Source organism: Neovison vison, chromosome 8 (assembly GCF_020171115.1).
Source record: "Neovison vison isolate M4711 chromosome 8, ASM_NN_V1, whole genome shotgun sequence".
Lineage (NCBI taxonomy): Eukaryota > Metazoa > Chordata > Mammalia > Carnivora > Mustelidae > Neogale > Neogale vison.
Window position 1 is genome coordinate 42,585,180 of NC_058098.1, and position 18,689 is coordinate 42,603,868.

The following is an 18,689-nucleotide window of genomic DNA, read 5'->3' on the forward strand; positions in this document are numbered from 1 at the left end:
TTCTCCTCTGTCTCCTCTGTCTTAGGAGCTTCACCTATGGACTCATACATATGTCTTTAGGGTTTTCATCAGGCTGGGGGTTTGTACAGAATACAGGGGTTCATAACAGGCATCACTCCTGGAGAGTCTGGGGGAAGACAGGTGGAGATGCACCAAGCTGGGGCAACCTGTGGCTGCCCTGGATGCCACAACTCCCAACCTCAACCAGGAAGCCCTGCCCTTCCAGATGACTTCTGAGTACCCTCTCCTTTCCATGATGTAACTGTTTGGTCCCCAGGGGCAGGCGAGGTGAGAGAGGGGTGAGGGAAAGTTCTGAGCTTGGACAACCCATTTGCATGTGTTGGTACCTTCTTCACACCGCACCTCCTAGGGCTCCAGGCTGCCTGGACATTACACAGCAGTCTTGGCAGTGGGCATTTCACTGATAATGACGTTTTCTAGCTCCCTGGTAGTCATGGGAGAGGTGGAGGTTTGCAGAGAATAATGGGGTGGGGAAGGGGGAAAATGGGTCCCAACCAGAGAGCTTACCCCTACCAGTCTGTCACTGCCTGTGGCAGGTCTTCCTTCCCCTCCATCTTGCAATCTTCCTCCTGTCCTTACGTATAACAGCCCTCTGATTTTTCCTAAAAGCACAGGTTTGAGCTTTTAAGAAACCCTCTTATTTTTATGTCACAATTTGCTGCAGAATTTCTATTTACTTCATTCCTACCCTTCATGATTTTAACTTGTGATCAATTCAAACCTTGGGCTTCTTTACATTCTGGGAAGTTTAAAGTCATTTAGTCTATCCTTAAATCAAATACGGGATCCCTTTATTTGTCCCTTTCTGAATCTTTTTGTAGCTCCTTTTTCTTTCTCCAGGAGTATAGCAACCTGATCAGAACCATAGAGAGCGCATTATTACTTCTGAAAAATGGGAAGACAACATGGATATATCCCCAAGATATACTGCTGAATGAATGAATGTGCATTCATTCATGTGCTATGTGCATTGTGGAGGCCATCTGTGTTTTTTAAAATACCAAATACTGTAAGGGTCTGGAAGGTTTTATTTGCTTTGTGTTATTTAGATATTTGCTCCTATTCATAAAGTGTAGCTTTATGAATAGGAGCAAATATCTACTTTTCTAGAGAAAGGATCTATACTTTTCATCAGTACCTCAAAGGAATATATGGTCCAAGAGGGGTACATAACCATTGGTCAAGAGTGTTGTGTCACTTTCTACTCCATTTTCTCATGGTTTAATTCAAGCGGTATACTAGTAACTAAAAACATGTATTGGTTATTCAATTTTTAATATTATAAAATAGCAGTATATGACTTTTACTTTACCATGAAGACTAATGGAGAAATCAATACTGTTCCCATGTGGTACCACACTGTTCCCATGAATATACTTGAATATATTTAGCCCTGTCCTAAAATAGATGTCTAGGCCCTTGTGCTGCCGATCCAAGAGGACCCAGCTATGATAAAGGAATGTCCAGAATGTATTTTTGACAGCTTGCATTTGCTTTGTTTTGTATAAACCCCCTTCTGTGGTGTTAAAGAGGCAACAAGAGGTACCTCAGCTCTTTTGTTCAGCATCACATAGGACTGATGTGTCATGTGATCTTAAAGGAAAGGTCATGGATTTGGTAGCAGATCACTCACTCCTCTGGGTTCCTAAGGAATATTTATTTCTTCACCTTACCTCATCTGTAGAATGGGAGTAAGTAATAATATCTACCCATGACAGCTGCTCCTGGTTATCTCGCTATACCCACTTTCCCCTTCTTCCCTGGTAAAGGAACCCTAATTTCTTAGCTGAGTACATTGCTGCTCAGGGAACAGACCCCATTTCCCAGTCTCCCTTGTAGCCATATACCGCATTCTGGTCTGTGAGAGAAAAGTGTGAGCTCTGTTTGGCACTTCTGGGAAGTTTCTTTAAAATGAACAGGGTAGGGGCGCCTGGGTGGCTCAGTGGGTTAAGCTGCTGCCTTCGGCTCAGGTCATGATCTCAGGGTCCTGGGATCGAGCCCCACATCAGGCTTTTTGCTCAACAGGGAGCCTGCTTCCTCCTCTCTCTCTGCCTGCTTATCATCTCTCTGTCAAATAAATAAATAAAATCTCTAAAAAAGGGGCGCCTGGGTGGCTCAGTGGGTTAAGCTACTGCCTTCGGCTCGGGTCATGATCTTGGGGTCCTGGGATCGAGTCCCGCATCGGGCTCTCTGCTCGGCGGGGAGCCTGCTTCCCTCTCTCTCTGCCTGCCTCTCTGTCTACTTGTGATCTCTGTCTGTCAAATAAATAAAATCTTAAAAAAAAAAAAAAATCTCTAAAAAAATAAAATAAAATAAATAAAATGAACAGGGTAGGCTTCTGGTTTCCCCACACCACATATAAAGAGCTTGGAAGCTGCCACTCTGTCCTAACCAGTAAAAAGCTGAACAGACAACTCCTCCTCGCATCCATAAAAGAGAGGAGAACACAGGGCAAGCTGCTGTGCCCAAAACTGTAGACAACACAGGCTAATACCAGGAGTTGTGGTTTACCAGAGCAGAGACTCACAAGTAGAAACCACTGTGGGAATCAGTTCCCCGGGTAGGAAAATAGAACTGTAACCGACAGATTGCTGGAGGCTCAATGTGGACATGTCTGCGAGTCAGGAACTCTGGGGAGACTCAGTCATAGGGGACCTCTGCATGTCAGTGTCACTTCCTGAAGCTCTACCAGGTTCCCACAGTAGATGTCAAAGAAAAATCCCCTCCTGCCTCTACTATTGGGTGGGGGGAGGGGTGAGGAGAAGTAAGGAACCATTTTGAAATACACCAGAGCCTTCTGTTTTAACAAAGCCCGTGCTAAGGGGAAACTAGTTACCAGAGCCTAACTGATAGGGAAAGAAGACACTCAACTGGGGCCCACTCTAGCTATCCTATCCATTGAACAGGATGGGGGCTGGGGGAAGGTAGGGGGTTGCTTCTATGAAACACTTGTGGAGTTCACAATCCAGAGGCACAGGCTTGGTGGAAATGAGAACAAATCATAGGACTCTAGAATGCTTCCATCCTCTCCCAACTAAAGGACTGCTTACTGCTGTTCCTTCACCCAGTGCATTGGGTCCAGCTATCAAGAAAAAACTGGAAAGCATACCAAAAGGCAAAACAAACAAAAGCCACAGAAATGAAGAAGGCCTGTGATGGGCTTATTAGTAAATATACTGGGCACTGAGGAGAAAGGAATCTCTGAGCTAGAGGATATACATCAACAGAATCCTCAAATCCCAAAAGCAAAGACAACTAAGACTGAAAAAAACAGAATAGGATATCCAAGGATGTCGGACAATTACAAAAGGTGTAACATGAAATGGGAATACTAGGAGGTGAGAGAAAGGAACAGAAGAAATATCTGAAACAACTGTGACTGAGAATTTCGCCAAATTTTGACACACATCAAACCAAACCACAGACTCAGAAAACTCAGAGAACACCAAGGAGGATGAATGCAAACAAAACGAAACACTATGCCTAGATACATCATTTTCAGATGTACAGAAAATCAAGGATTTTTTTTTTTAAAGATTTTATTTATTTACTTGACAGAGATCACAAGTAGGCAGAGGCAGGCAGAGAGAGGAAGCAGGCTCCCTGCTGAGCAGAGATCCCGATGTGGGGCTCGATCCCAGGACCCTGAGATCATGACCTGAGCCGAAAGCAGAGGCTTAATCCACTGAGCCACCCAGGCACCCAGAAAATCAAGGATTTTTAAAAATTCTGAAAGAAGAGGAAAAAACCCCCACATTACCCATAGAGGAACAAAGAAGAATTAGAGACTTTTCCTCAGAGGAGGGAACTGAGACTATGAGATTAGACAGTAGGGATGCTCAAGGGGAAGAGGGAACACGTTAATTTGTAGGGAGCCAGGGGAGATACTAAAAACAGTTTTCCCACACTGTTTACTGACAGGGTTATATCTCTTGTGGGGCAGGGGGAGGGAGCTTTTTCCAGGCTATTAACATACATCTCTCTTCAAACTCCTCATTAATATATAATTTATTCTTCCTTGCCACTCCTATTATTGGTTTTCTTTTCTTCTCTCTCTTTTTTAAGATTTTAGAGAGGGAGCAAGCAAGTGAGCACAAGAATCTCAAGCAGACAACCTGCTGAGTGCAGAGCCCGTTGTGGGGCTCAATCTCACCACCCTAAGACGGTGACCTGAGTGGAAACCAAGGGTTGGTCACTCAACTGTCTAAGCCACCCAGGTGCCCCTCATATTATTGGTTTTAAATGGAAGTCCCATATGTTCAGATACAGTATGAAAAATGTTTTCTAACTTTAACATGGAATACATCCATCTCATATATAAGGAGAGAACTTATGTCAAAACTTTTTTTTTTCCCTCTGTGGTCTGAGGAATAGAAAGATCTAGAAAATTTATGTGTAAAGGCAGAGGTTAAAGTTTAATGGACTCGGGCGCCTGGGTGGCTCAGTGGGTTAAGCCGCTGCCTTCGGCTCAGGTCATGATCTCAGGGTCCTGGGATGAGTCCCGCATCAGGCTCTCTGCTCAGCAGGGAGCCTGCTTCCTCCTCCTTCTCTCTACCTGCCTCTCTGCCTACTTGTAATCTCTCCTGTCAAATAAATAAATAAAATCTTAAAAAAAAAAAATGTTTAATGGACTCTTCAAAACGGGGGCTCATCATAGGTTCCAGTGAACTGATATAGAAGTTTGGCTGATGAATTGTAAAACATCTTTAGATATTGGTTCACTTACTAAATGTGTAATAAACAGCTGTTATATATCAGGGACTATCCCAGTCCATACAAGATACATACTAAATAGCCCCTGTCCTTGAAGAACTCTGTTTAACCTGGTGGTGGTGGCAAATTTATCTAAACAATTACAAAGCTACATTAACATTTGGGGAAAACCATAAGACCTCACCCACTGCTCAAAGTATGGTTTAAGAACCTGACCTAAATCTAATCTCTGCATTTTAATCTGAATTTTAACAAGATTCTCAGGTGATCTGGCTACCTATCAGGATTTGAAAAGTGATGAGGTGTGGGATTAAAGGAGAAACCACTAATGATCCCTGGGGAAGTGGTCAGAGGTCTTCAGAAGGGTGAGGTAATAGGAACACTCCAGCCCGAGACACTAACAGGTCCATAATTATGGCACCTAGAAAGAGTAAGAAGGGTTATGAAATGAGAAGTTTAGTCTGCAAAGAAATTAGGTACTTTGGAAGATATGGGAGACCGAGCTGAAAAGGTAGGCTGAACGGCCAGAGGCAGAAGTACCAGATGGTCCTGTTTAGGAAGCCTTAGGAAATTTTAGAGAGGAAAGTGACCAGGTTAGATTCTTCTGTTTGGGTATAACACAACAAACAGGGTGGAGGATGAAATGCAGAAGAGAGGTTAAGCAGCAGGCAGGTTTGTATTCTGTAATGAGCTGGACTGACTTTGAACTAAAAAGGAAGTCTTTGAGGACTTTAGAAGTGGAGGGTCCACCGAGTCCCAAGAATAGAAATAAAGGATTCCATCTGCAGTTCCATACAGACGGGTTCTTTCTACTCAAAGTGCGATGTGTGCCCAACCAGCTGCGTTAGCATCACCTGGAAATTGTTATAATGCAAGATCTCGAGTCTTTTTTTTTTTTTTTAAAATATTTTATTTATTTATTTGACAGAGAGAAATCACAAGTAGACAGAGGCAGGCAGAGAGAGAGAGAGGGAAGCAGGCTCCCTGCTGAGCAGAGAGCCCGATGCGGGACTCGATCCCAGGACCCATGCGGGACTCGATCCCAGGACCCTGAGATCGTGACCTGAGCCAAAGGCAGCGGCTTAACCCACTGAGCCACCCAGGCGCCCCAAGATCTCGCGTCTTAATTCAGATATACAGTCAGAAACTCTGGGGGCCAGGACACACAAATCTGACTTTACCAAGTTCTCTTTCAAGCTTGAGAGCTTAAGCACTGCTCTAGCCTGCAAAAGCCTGTAGCAGGTGGTAAAGGCTTAGAATTGCCACAACTTACTTCTTTTCTAGAAAAGAATAGCCAAAAAAAAAAAAAAAAAAAAGACAAGAGTAATGAGAAATAAGTTTCTACGTTGGGTGGGCAGAACAAAAGCCACACACAAAAACAAAAAACAAAAAACCCCCTTATCCCAAAGACTTACAGTTGGAGAATTAAAATAATTTTGGTAGAGGCCGTGATGTTCTCGGTAGCCTAAATTAAGTAAAACTTTAAGTAATTATCCCAGTTGTAAATTCTTTCTGTACCCTTTACTGCCCACAAAAACGCCTTCAGGAAAAACACTGGGATTCCTTTTAGCCCTCTCAAAACTGTGTTTCTGATGTAACCGCCCATTTAAAAAACCCAACCCCAAATTAAAAGCCCCCAAAACGGACCGGCGGGGCTGGCGCCATCGTCCCAGGAAAACTTTACCGTTTCCCAGCCACACCCCTGTGGACCGCCGGGCCTCCTTCCCCGGGCCGTTCCCAAAGATAAATAAATCACTCCTTGTTTTTTCCAGACCTGAAATTAGCAGTGACTCACAGAGCACTCCGAATGGCCACGGGCGCCTCGGTTAGAAGGAAAAATGTGCAGATTTTTCCCTCACGCGAGGGCCCGACGTGGCCGGCTGGGCCAATCAGGAGAGGATGGCGGGAATCGCACCAAAGTAGGTAAAAAATGCGGGATGTGTTCTCCCGGCCGCGGCCCGAGCCTGGGCTCCCCGCCGTTGGCCCTCCGGTCTCCTGCTCCCGGGAAGCCGCCCACCCCCGGCTCCCCACTCCCCCCCCCCCCCCCGCCTCCACCAGCGCCGCATCCTCCGCCCCGCCGCGTCCTCCCCACCCCCCGCTTCCTCCCCCTCCTGCGTCCTCCCAGGCCCCGCCCCCAGCGCGGCGCACACCTGGCCAGGTGGCTACTTCCATGTTTGGGCTGCCGCAGCGCTGTGGGCGGGGCACCACGTGGCCCCGCCCACCGGCCGGGAATTAGGGTCCCTAGCCCCGCCTGATCCTTTGCGGGATCAGGTGCCAGCCCGAGCTTTGTCTCCTCGTCCCTAGTAGATAAAGGAGGACCCACCCTCCCAGGCCGGAGCTGGTGGAAGGAGGGCCCAGTTCCCTTGTCTTCGGAACTTGAGGTAGAACCCTCCGTTTGCTCTCTGGGCAGGGCGCTGCCTGGCCGGCCGGTTGCGTAGCAACGGCAGGCAGCGCGTGACGTGCGCAGTCGCGTTTGGGTCCGAGGCGCGCGCCCGTGCACCCGCCCCCTGGTAGGCTCGCGCCTCGCGTCGCCTGCTCGCTGGGTCTCTCGGTCCCTCTGCTGTGAGAAGGACGCTCTGCAGAGTCGGCGCCGGCAAGCTCCCCCTCCCGCGTCACTGCGACCGCCGCGGAGAAGATGGTGAGTGGGAGGGAGCCCGAGGCGTGGGCTGGCGCGGCCCGGGCGGCGGGGCTCCGGGGCGCGGTGGGGGTCGGGGCTGAGGGGCGGCAGGCGCGCCCCCGCCCGGGGGATGGGGGAACGAAGGCCCAGCTGCAGCCCCCAGGCAGGGAAAGATCTCTGCGCTTCCACTGCTCGGGGACCCGCTGGGACGCCGGCTCCTTGGGCGGCTCCTTGGGCGGCTCCTGGCCGCTGCGTCCCTCGCAGCTTCTGCGAGGCCGCGGGCGGGAGCATGGTCCCCGCGGTTCCTGGGGCCCAGGCCTGGGGACTACCTGCCGGGGCCGAGCACCGCCACACCCTCGGTGCAGTTGACCAGGAGTCCGCCATCCCGGGGTGGGGGGCGTCGGAATCCCGCGCGGGCCTTGTTGGCGCAGCTTTCCCCAAAGCCGGGCGTCGAGGCGGTCAGTGACTCGTGCGAGTTTCGGCCCGTGAGGTCGGTCCATCTCATTAAGGAAAATAAGGCCTTTATTGAACAACCCTAGAGGGCGGAATGATCACCACGAGCCTGACCCTGGTCTGATTAAGAACAGGGTGGCCTCGCAGCCGCTTTGTTTGTCGTATCTGGCAATCAGCTTCCAGCAGCACTCTTGTGCTTGTCAAGCTTGGCAGTGGCTCTTTTAACCCTTCCCTACCCGATCTCTCTATGTATGGTTAGAAATTTTGTTTACCTGTGAACAGTTTGGCTCTGCCAGAACTTAGCGTGCGAGGAGTGGGCATGATGCTGGGATGCTAATAAAAGCGAATGAAAAACTTTCTAAAAGCCCATTGAATTATCCTAGTCATTAGAAGTAAATATGTTTACTATATTCTAGGTGATGGGCACTTGGCTTAATTTGCATAGTTTCCCCTCTAAACTGTCTCTAATTTGTCTTAAAATAGTATTCTTAACTGGACGATCAAGTAGAACATTTTGTCATTTTCTTTAGCCTGCACTCGCTGTTACCATTTTTGGTCAATGAGTTGCAGCAGGCAAAGGCTTACCAGACTTTGCTAGAAATATTACACTGTTATTGCATCTTTCTGCCTGGAAGCAGTTGATACCAGTTTACTGGCATACAAAATGTTTTCTCTGAATGACAGTTTTAGTTTTCTTAAGGTAATGCAAGGGGAAAAAAAGAGATTGACCAGTTAGTAGTTTCTTGATGACTAAAGAGATGCGGTAGGAATTTAATAGTGTTCAGTTTTCCATTCTTCTTTGGTTTAATTCTGTAAACTACAAGGAGGAGCAGCATCTTAAGACTTCTATAAATCTCTAAGATTATACATGTATATACTACTTTACATTAAAAGACTTAAATCTAAGGGTTTGAGTTCTCATAAAATTAAGACCATCTACTCTGATGAATGCTTTGAAGTGGGCTGGAGCCTGCTTTATGTTCTTTTAATTTGACATTTTTTTATTTTGAGTTTCTGTAATACACACTTTATCTTTTCTTTGAAAACAGGTCCAAGCATTTTAACTTTGGCTGAATCCTTAAATTTTAGTTCAAGCTTAACTTCCTTTATTTCTATGCATTCAAATAAAATGAAGCGTCTGTTTTATTTACTGATTCTTGGGGGAGGAGAACTAAAAATTAGCAAAGATAAGTGGATTCCAGATGTTATTTTGACCTGTTGGCCTTAGGGAGGTCAGGAAGACCTTAGAAGCTCTTGTTGTTTGAATGCTTGCAAATAGAGTTCAGAATATAGACTGATCATTTGGAAAGATTACTCCTATATTTAGCCTTGTCGGCACAGACCATCTCCTTTCAGTGTCAGCTGTTACATAGTATTAAGAAGATTGAAAGTTCTTTTATTATACCAGATTTTAGCACTTTACCTCTAAATTTGAAACTGGGGTTCCAAGTTTCTAAGGTTTTTGTTTGTTTGCTAAGGTTAAATTTTAGGGGTGGCTCTGTTGGTTAAGTATCCAGATCTTGATTTTGGCTCAAGTGGTGATCTCAGGGCTGTGAGATCCAGCCCCAAGTTGGGCTGGGCGAGAGCTTGCTTAAGATTCTCTCTCTCTCCCCCTCCCTACCTCTTCCTCCCTCTCTCTGCCACTTGTCCCTGCCCCCCAACTTGCATTCTTTCTTTCTAAGGGAAAAAAAAAAAAAAAGATTTTTTAGCTACTGTTGGGTTGGTTCTGCATTAACAAAATCACTTCCTGGTACTCAGCAAGCCTTCTGGAAGCACTTGGGAATAAAAGCAATTTGAAACCAACTCAAAAGATCACCTTTGGGCACTTTAAGATGAGATTTCATGTTTTCAAACTCTCACTTTACAGTGGAGAAAAAAAAAAATCCTGTCCTGCACATCTACCCACTCCAAACAAAACTTTTGTTGTGTGTGTATGTATATAGGGAGATTATTTAGTCTACCATTAAGTTCCTAGGGTTATCTGCTCAGTAGTTGTTTCGTTGGGTATGGATCGAGATTCTACACGTAGACTTGCCTAGTGCTTCTTGTAACCAATGGTGTATGACATTTACAGCATATTATATGGTTCTATGGGAGTAGGAGTGTAGTCTTGCCCCTGAAATAATAAAAGTCTACAAGATAATTCAGCCTTGCCCTAGTCAGAACTCTGCTGTAACAAACACAGCTAATTGGCCCGGAATGAATTACAAATTCTATCACTTGGTGATTAGGAAAAACACGTGTACTTACAGCAGCCTAATGGAATAGGTTGGGCATGTGGTCGTTTATGTGCTTATTTAATGTGAAAAAACAGACTGCAAAGAATTGATTGACTTGTGATCTTTTTTGACTGCACATTGTTTTAATAATTTACAAATTAATTTTGAAACATTTTAAGCAGAAAAGTACACAGAATAACAGGTCCCTTTGTATGAAAAAAGAAAATAACTTTTTGCCGTATTTTAGGTTTCTATGTTACCATTACAGCTAAATCTGCATCTTCTTCCTCATCCTATTCTCTTCTTTCCCCAGAGATAAGCACTCCCGTGTCAAAGACATAATGTACTGGTCAATTAAGGAGATGATTTTTTTCAGGCTATTGCAATTGGGAGAACATTAATTAATAAGGAACTTCTCAGAAAAAAGGTAAAAGACCTGGGGGCAGGTAAAACCAGGAGTCTTGAGGAACTGCAGGGACAGGTCTTATCACAATAAACAAGGGCAGGATCTTTTTGTTACCAGTTTCCCAAAACTCAAAATGATGGGGGTGGATTTCTTAACCATTACTGCTTCCTAGGAACACAAAGCTCGGGTGATTAACATAGTCAGCTGAAGTTAATATATTTCATTCTCATTGATATTTCCATACTTTTAGCTATGTATGTATGCATCTGTAGTAATATATATTGATGTGTTTTTAAATTTCATACAAATGCTGTGCTTTATGTATCTTTTTTTTTTTTTAAAGATTTTATTTATTTGATAGAGATCACAAGTAGGTAGAGAGGCAGGCAGAGAGAGAGAGGAAGGGGGAAGCAGGCTCCCTGCTGAGCAGAGAGCCCAATGCGGGACTCGATCCCAGGACCCCGAGATCATGACCCGAGCCGAAGGCAGCGGCCCAACCCACTGAGCCACCCAGGCGCCCCTTTATGTATCTTTTTGAAACTTAAAAAAACTTAACCTTAAAAAAAAAAAATTAACCTTGGTGAGTTTTTTGGGGGGAGGGGGATGAATTTTGGTTTTAGCTGTTGCTGTGACTCTTTATATTAACTGCTGAGTAGTTTGTATGACTCTGCAATTTTATCTATTTCCCTGTTGATGAACATTTCCCCGGTTTTTCATTCTAGTTTGCATCCCATCAGCTACATTTATCAGCCTGTTTCTCCATCTCTTTTTACCACTTGGTATTATGAGTCTTGGAACCTTTGCCAATCTGATGGGTGTGAAATGGCTTCTTATTCTTTTAATTTGAATTTCTCTGATTAGTTGTAAAGTATCTTTTTATGTTTATTGCAGCCAGTGTTTTTACATGGTTATTCATCTGGTGAACCTGACATTATGTAAATACTCATCACATCTTCATCTAGGCTTATTTGTGGATTCCTAAAGTAAATCCATCGTTAAAATCTATAAAAACGTGATTGTCGGTGTCAGAAGTGCATAGAGGGCTGATATCCTTCTCTGGAATCTACATTTGTTTGCATAGCCCTCAAGCTGTGCTAAGCAACAGAGGTTAAATACCCTTAATTTTAATTTTAGCCACTTGCCATGGTCAGATCCTGGTGGTGGTAGAATGCAGTGATCCAGGATAGAGTTCCATCTTTGCTAGGGGCCATGGAGATTAACATCCTCTGCTTTATTCTTCTTTTTCTTGGGTAATCTTGGGTAATTAATCCAGCCAAATATTAAAAACAAATGAGCCCTGGGGATTTATGGGAAATCTCTGCTTTCTGCTCAGTTTTGGTGTGAGCTTTAGATGTCCCTAAAAAAAGAAAGTCTATTAAAAAAGCAAAACAAGGGGCACCTGGGTGGCTCAGTGGGTTAAAGCCTCTGCCTTCCACTCGGGTTATGATCCCAGGGGCCTGAGATTGAGCCCCGTGTTGGGCTCTCTGCTTGGTGGGGAGCCTGCTCCCCCCCCACCCCTGCTCCCCTGGCCTGCCTCTCTGCTTGCTTGTGGGATGTGTCTGTCAAATAAATAAATAAAATCTTAAAAAAACAAAACAAAACAAATAATTATGACTATTCACCAATAGAATTGGCTTGAATTAAGCTGGTGTTTAACTTACTATCTAGGAAGCCTCCAGACATTTTCATTTTTATGTTAATGTAACTTTATTTATTTCAGTAATATCTAAGATCTTTGAAATGAACACTATTTGAAATTAGAAAAGTCTTGAAAGTGGAAAAACCGGATTTAAGACTATCTTCAGAGCAAAGCTCTGGTCTCTCAGTAATTAGGCCTAATCTCTTTATTGTATTGTTTGCAATTTGCATACCAAAACCACAGATCCTAATAAAGAAAATAGAAGGTTGTTATTTAAGTATTTTGAGATTCCTTCTCTTACAGCATTATGTCTCTACATTGTCCATGAAAGACACCCACAAAGATTTATACCTAACACGAGAAATATTTTAATCACAGGCTTTCGTCTTTCCCTGCCTCTTTACCTTGATGTTGGAAGTGATTTTTCACTTGGAATTGTATTGATGTTCATTTTTCTTGATATTTTCCGTTGGGAGAATTATAGCAAAATAAACATCAGATTGGTTCATTTTAGTAATACTTTGACAAACTAGTTACTTAATTCATTTTTGAGTCTTCTGTGTAAGGATCCCCCACAGAGTTAAGTAGTTTTTAATCTGGAGTGATTCTTAACTCTTTAAAAGTTTTCTAGTAGCTTGGGGACGCCTGGGTGGCTCAGTTGGTTAAGCAGCTGCCTTCGGCTCAGGTCATGATCCCAGTGTCCTGGGTTTGAGTCCCACATTGGGCTCCTTGCTCGGCAGGAAGCCTGCTTCTCCCTCTGCCTCTGCCTGCCATTGTGTCTGCCTGTGCTCGCTCTCTCTCCCTCTCTCTCTGACAAATAAATAAAATCTTAAAAAAAAAAAAAAAGTTTTCTAGTAGCTTGACATTGTAATGCTTATGTGTTTACCCAATTCAGTGATTCGCTTTGTACGTTAAAATTGATTCGCATCGGGCTCCTTGCTTGCTGGGGAGCCTGCTTCTTTCTCTGCCTCTGCCTGCCACTCTGCCTGCTTGTGCGCGCTCGCTCTCTCTCTCTGACAAATAAATAAATAAAATATTTAAAAGAAAAAAAATATAAAATTGAAGAATCAGTTTTTTTGTGTAGAACTTTAAAAAACAAATAATTAAAAAATGTGATTAAAATTCAGCGTTTGTTTTTTTTTTAAAGATTTTATTATTTATTTGACAGAGATCACAAGTAGGCAGAAGGGCAGGCAGAGAGGAGGAAGCAGGCTCCCTGCCGAGCAGAGATTCCCCATGTGGGGCTTGATCCCAGGACCCTGGGATCATGACCTGAGCTGAAGGCAGAGGCTTTAACCCACTGAGCCACCTGGGTGCCCCTTGGCCTTTAAAAAAAAAAAAAAAAAAAAAAAAACCATGAGAGAGGAGTGTCAAAGAACTCTGGTTCTGTTGCAGCAGGGTAATAGGATGAGCCCTTCAAAGACAAACTTCATTGCCTGCTATAGGAGGAAGCCTACATTATAACTGATTTGTCATTGTATTCTTTCGGATTACAACAAAAGACTCTACTCTTTTCAACATTTTTGTATCACTTTATAGGTTTTTACTCCTGTTTGCCTTGTCACAGAAAAGAAAGACGAATTTCCTACCCCTATTCCTGTATTAGCTTGTTTCCAGAAAAAAAAAATCATCAACCTGTATTTTAAAATGGTTTCATGTGAAACATTTTACTTTATTTTTTCAGTCTTCCAAGATTCATTGTTTATGCACCACATCTAGTGCTCCATGCAGTAAGTGCCCTCCTTAATACCCACCACAAGGCCCTCCCAATTCCCACCCCCCTCCCCTTCAAAACCCTGCATTTGTTTCTCAGAGTCCACAGTTTGTGTGATACATTTTTGATGGTGGTGGAATTTTCATGTAATGATAGAGCTAAAACTAAAGCTCAGGCAAATACAGGTAAGACTCCTTTAGTTTGTTAGGAAACCATCTGTTATGTCAATTTTTGAAGCTCTGGAGCTCTGAGGAATTGTCATATCACTGAAAACTTGTTTCAAGAATGTTGTAGGTAGGGGCACCTGGGTGACTAGCTCGGTCGGTTGGGCGGCTGCCTTCGGCTCAGGTCATGATCCCAGGGTCCTGGGATAAAGCCCCACATCGGGTCCCTGCTTGACAGGAAGCCAGCTTCTCCCACTCTCCCTGCTTGTGTTCTCTTTCTCTCTTTGTCTCTGTCAAATGAATAAATAAAATCTTAAAAAAAAAAAAAGAGTGTTGTAGGTAATCTTTAGGCCAGTACTGTCAAATAGTAATAAAATGCAAGTTAACATGTGTACTTTTAAATCTTCTATTAGACCCTCTAAAAAAGTACAAAAACAAGGTGAAATTTATGCAGCCCAGTATATCATATCCACATTTATTCAGTATAAAAATTAGATACTTCACATTATTTTCACAATATATATGAATTATTTGAAATCCAGTATGTATAGTTATAGCACATCTCAATTCAGATGCTCAATTTTTTTTTTTTTCCCAATTTATTTATTTTCAGAAAAACAGTATTCATTATTTTTTCACCACACCCAGTGCTCCATGCAAGCTGTGCCCTCTATAATACCCACCACCTGGTACCCCAACCTCCCACCCCCCCGCCACTACCAACCCCTCAGATTGTTTTTCAGAGTCCATAGTCTCTCATGGTTCATCTCCCCTTCCAATTTACCCAAAAGCACATACCCTCCCCAATGTCCATAACCCTACCCCCCTTCTCCCAACCCCCCTCCCCCCAGCAACCCACAGTTTGTTTTGTGAGATTAAGAGTCACTTATGGTTTGTCTCCCTCCCTATCCCATCTTGTTTCATGGATTCTTCTCCTACCCACTTAAGGACCCATGTTGCATCACCACTCCCTCATATCAGGGAGATCATATGATATTTGTCTTTCTCTGCTTGACTTATTTCGCTAAGCATGATACGCTCTAGTTCCATCCATGTTGTCGCAAATGGCAAGATTTCGTTTCTTTTGATGGCTGCATAGTATTCCATTGTGTATATATACCACATCTTCCTTATCCATTCAACAGATGCTCAATTTTTATTGGAAATATTTGATATGTATTTAGATATACATTTTATTTATTTATTTATTTTTTAGATATACATTTTAGAGTTGAAAAAGATTCATATAACCTGAGTTGCTCAAAGGATGCTTACAAATTTTCCAGTAACGGAATTGATAACCAATTTAAAATTTAAGTTAATTAAAATATAATTTAAACGTGCAGTTTCTTTTTTTTTTTTTTAAAGATTTTATTTATTTATTTGACAGAGAGATTACAAGTAGGCAGAGAGGCAGGCAGAGAGAGAGAGGAGGAAGCAGGCTCCCTGCTGAGCAGAGAGCCCGATGCGGGACTCGATCCCAGGACCCTGAGATCATGACCTGAGCCGAAGGCAGCGGCTTAACCCACTGAGCCACCCAGGCGCCCTAAACGTGCAGTTTCTTAATCACACTGGCCACATTTAATCGACTTACTAAACCACATGTGGTTAGTGGCCAGCCTCAGACTTTGTGGATTAGTTTATTTAATTTGTAAAGGGAAGTTAATATGGATGCCAGCACTGTGTTAATCCTCTGCATTTCTGCACATACCTAAGAAGGAGTACTGAGATAGCACGTGAATTCCTTTTATAGCACTTATTGAGATATTTTGTAGAACTAGATTGTTGATCTCCTTAAAATAGGGTTTGTGTATCTCAATAGCAAAATGCCTCTCATGGTAGACCCACAACTGATGTTCCCAAAAGATTATGAATGAGTGATTGAGAGGGCATTTGTAATTATGACAGGTTCCCATGGATTTGGATTTCCTTAATTTTTATACTTTCTTTTCCACATATTTTTTTTAATATAATGGAAATTGAGTTTTAAGTTGTAAACTAATTGAATAATACCTCCCCTTTGTATACTGCATTATAATTTGATTTGAGTGTTAACAATGAAAATTCTTTGAGATAAGGCAAGTAGTATTAGAGGAGTACCTTTGAAATAATTTTGGCATACAGGAAACCCCTCAATAAATACCAATTCCCTTTCTTCTCTTAAAAATGAAATTGAGGGACGCCTGGGTGGCTCAGTTGGTTAGGCAGCTGCCTTTGGCTCAGGTCATGATCCTACCGTCCTGGGATTGAGTCCCGCATCGGGCTCCTTGCTGGGCGGGCAGCCTGCTTCTCCCTCTGCCTCTGCCTGCCATTCTGTCTGCCTGTGCTCGCTCGCTCTCCTCTCTCTCTCTGACAAATAAATAAAATCTTAAAAAAAAAAAAAAGAATGAAATTGAATGGAGGTACCTGGGTGGCTCAGTTGGTAAAGCGTCCCACTCTTGATTTCGGCTTAGGTCATGATGTCAGGGGTCATCAGATCAAGCCCGGAGTTGGGTCCCGTGCTGGACTTCGACCCTGCTTTAGATTCTCTCCCTCTTCTCCTCCCCAGCTAAAAAATGAAACTGAATGGTATTTGATGTTCACTTGAGGTATCCTCTACCATAGAAAAGCACTTGAAAGCCTAACAAATGAAAGAACAAGAAGTCATGCCTTAGAGAACTTACAAGTATTATCTGTCTGACATTGTGTTAAACTTTGTCTCAGTCAATCCTTATAGCAACCAAATGAGGTAGGTATGTATTGTTGCCATTTCTGTTAATATACTGAGAAGTGGTTAAGAGCATGGGCTCAGAATGGGGCTGCCTAGGGTTTTGAGTCTTGGCTCTAGCTACTAACTACATGGCCCTAGGTAAGTTACTGATTATTCTATGCCTCAATTTCATCATTCCTTCAAATGGGTATACCTACCATCATGACAGTTTGGATTATGCATATAAGTAGTTTAAAGACAATGCCTGGTATATAGTAAAGTGCTTATTAATGTTGTATGAAATGACATTAAACAACTTTAGATCCAGATTAAACAGTCTTTTTTCTTTGTATTCTGACACATGCTTCAGCAGTTGTAGATAAAATTAAAAGAGTGGAAGGATTGTATTAGAACACATTTCCAGTTTTGTTTTTTTTTTAAGATGTTATTTATTTATTTGACAGAGATCACAGGTAGGCAGAGAGGCAACAGAGAGAGAGGAGGAAGCAGGCTCCCTGCTGAGCAGAGAGCCCGATGCGGGGCTTGATCCCAGGACGCTGGGATCATGATCTGAGCCACCCAGGCGCCCCTCCAGTTGTTTTATTATTTCTTTAAACTAATTTTATTTGGATTATATGTGATCATTTTCTTTTTATGATCAGCTTTTAAATTTTATTTTTCAGGTGACTTTTTAAAAATTGAAGTATAGTTGACATGCAGTATTACATTAGTTTCAGGTGTATAATGTAATGATTTGACGATTATATATGTTAGGAAATGTTCACTCTAAGTGACTACCATCTTTCATCATACAAAGTTATTGACTGTATTCCCTATGCTATACTTTACAAACTGCCGTACTTTATAACCGGAAGTTTGTGCCTCTTAATCACCTTCACCTACTGTACCCAACTCTGTCCCCCTCCCGTCTGGCAGTCACCAGTTTTTTTCTGTATTTATGAGTCAGTTTCTGGGTTTTTTTTTTTTTTTTTTTTGATTCCACATGTAAGTGAAATCATATGCTATTTGTTTTTTCCTGTCTGACTTAACTTCACTTAGTATAGTACTCTATAGGACTAACCTTGTCAGGAATGACACGATTTCATTCTTTTGTATGGTGGAGTAATATTTCATTGTGTGTGTGTGTGTGTGTATGTGTGTATGTACCACATCTTTTTTATCCATTTATCTATTAGTGGCTACTTAGATTGTTTGTGTATCTTGGCTGTTGTAAATAATGTTGCACTAAACATAGAGGTGCATGTTTCTTTTGAATTAGTACTTTTGTTTTCTTCTGGTAAATGCCCAGAAATGGAGTTACTGGGTTTTATCTTTACTTTCTTGAGAGACCTCTATACTCTTTTCCATAGTGGCTACACCAGTTTGCGTTCCCACCAATAGTACACAAGGGTTCCTTTTTCTCAACATCCTTGCCAGCTTTTGTTATTCCTTGCCTTTTCTGGAGGGGAGTGGGGGTGGGATGCAGCCATTCTGACTGGTGTGAGGTGGTGATATCTCAGGTAATTTAATTCTTAATGTACCTTGTAAAGTATCTTGTCTTCCGCTCTTAGTATTGTTCCTGAAGAAATTAATGTAGAATCAAATAGTTTTTCATTGCCTGCCAGGTTTAGAATAGCAACCATTTATTCCATAAATAATTGAGGAAATTATTATATGCCAAGAACTTACGTAGGTCCTAGAGATTTAGTACTAAAAAAGTCCTTTCCTTGTGGAAATTAATCCTGATGTGGGGAGGAGAGAGAGTAAAGAAAAAAAAAAAAAGAAAATGTCAAGATCATGTCAGAATTGTTAAGAGGTAGGAAGAAAATAATGTAATCAATAGGGAGTACTAAAAGAGTTGGCTCCTTTTAGCCAGATCATTAGGAAGGGTCTCTTAGGAGGTGACATTTGAGCTAAGACTTTGCATGACAAGAAATAGCCACGTGTGGAGCATTTCATGCAGGGGGAACTCTGTAAGTAAAAAACCTTGAGAAGAGAATGAACTTGACATGCCAGGGACAAAAAAAGGTTTGTGTACCTGGAATTCAGTAAAA

At 42.7% G+C, this 18,689-nt stretch overlaps 1 protein-coding gene across 2 annotated transcripts in view; it reads left to right on the top strand.

Moving 5' to 3' along the window:
• The first annotated feature begins 7,116 nt into the window (after window positions 1-7,116).
• The window catches only part of DSTN (destrin, actin depolymerizing factor), a 39,255-nt gene continuing 27,682 nt past the window's right edge, over window positions 7,117-18,689 (top strand). The window contains exon 1 of one of the 2 annotated variants that reach the window (XM_044263488.1): window positions 7,117-7,372. Coding sequence is in view for 1 of the 2 variants with exons in the window: in XM_044263487.1 (XP_044119422.1) it covers window positions 7,370-7,372 (3 nt within the window). In the remaining variant the exon portion in view is untranslated. The remainder of the gene's footprint in view (window positions 7,373-18,689) is intronic. The other variant, XM_044263487.1, reaches the window with a different exon arrangement.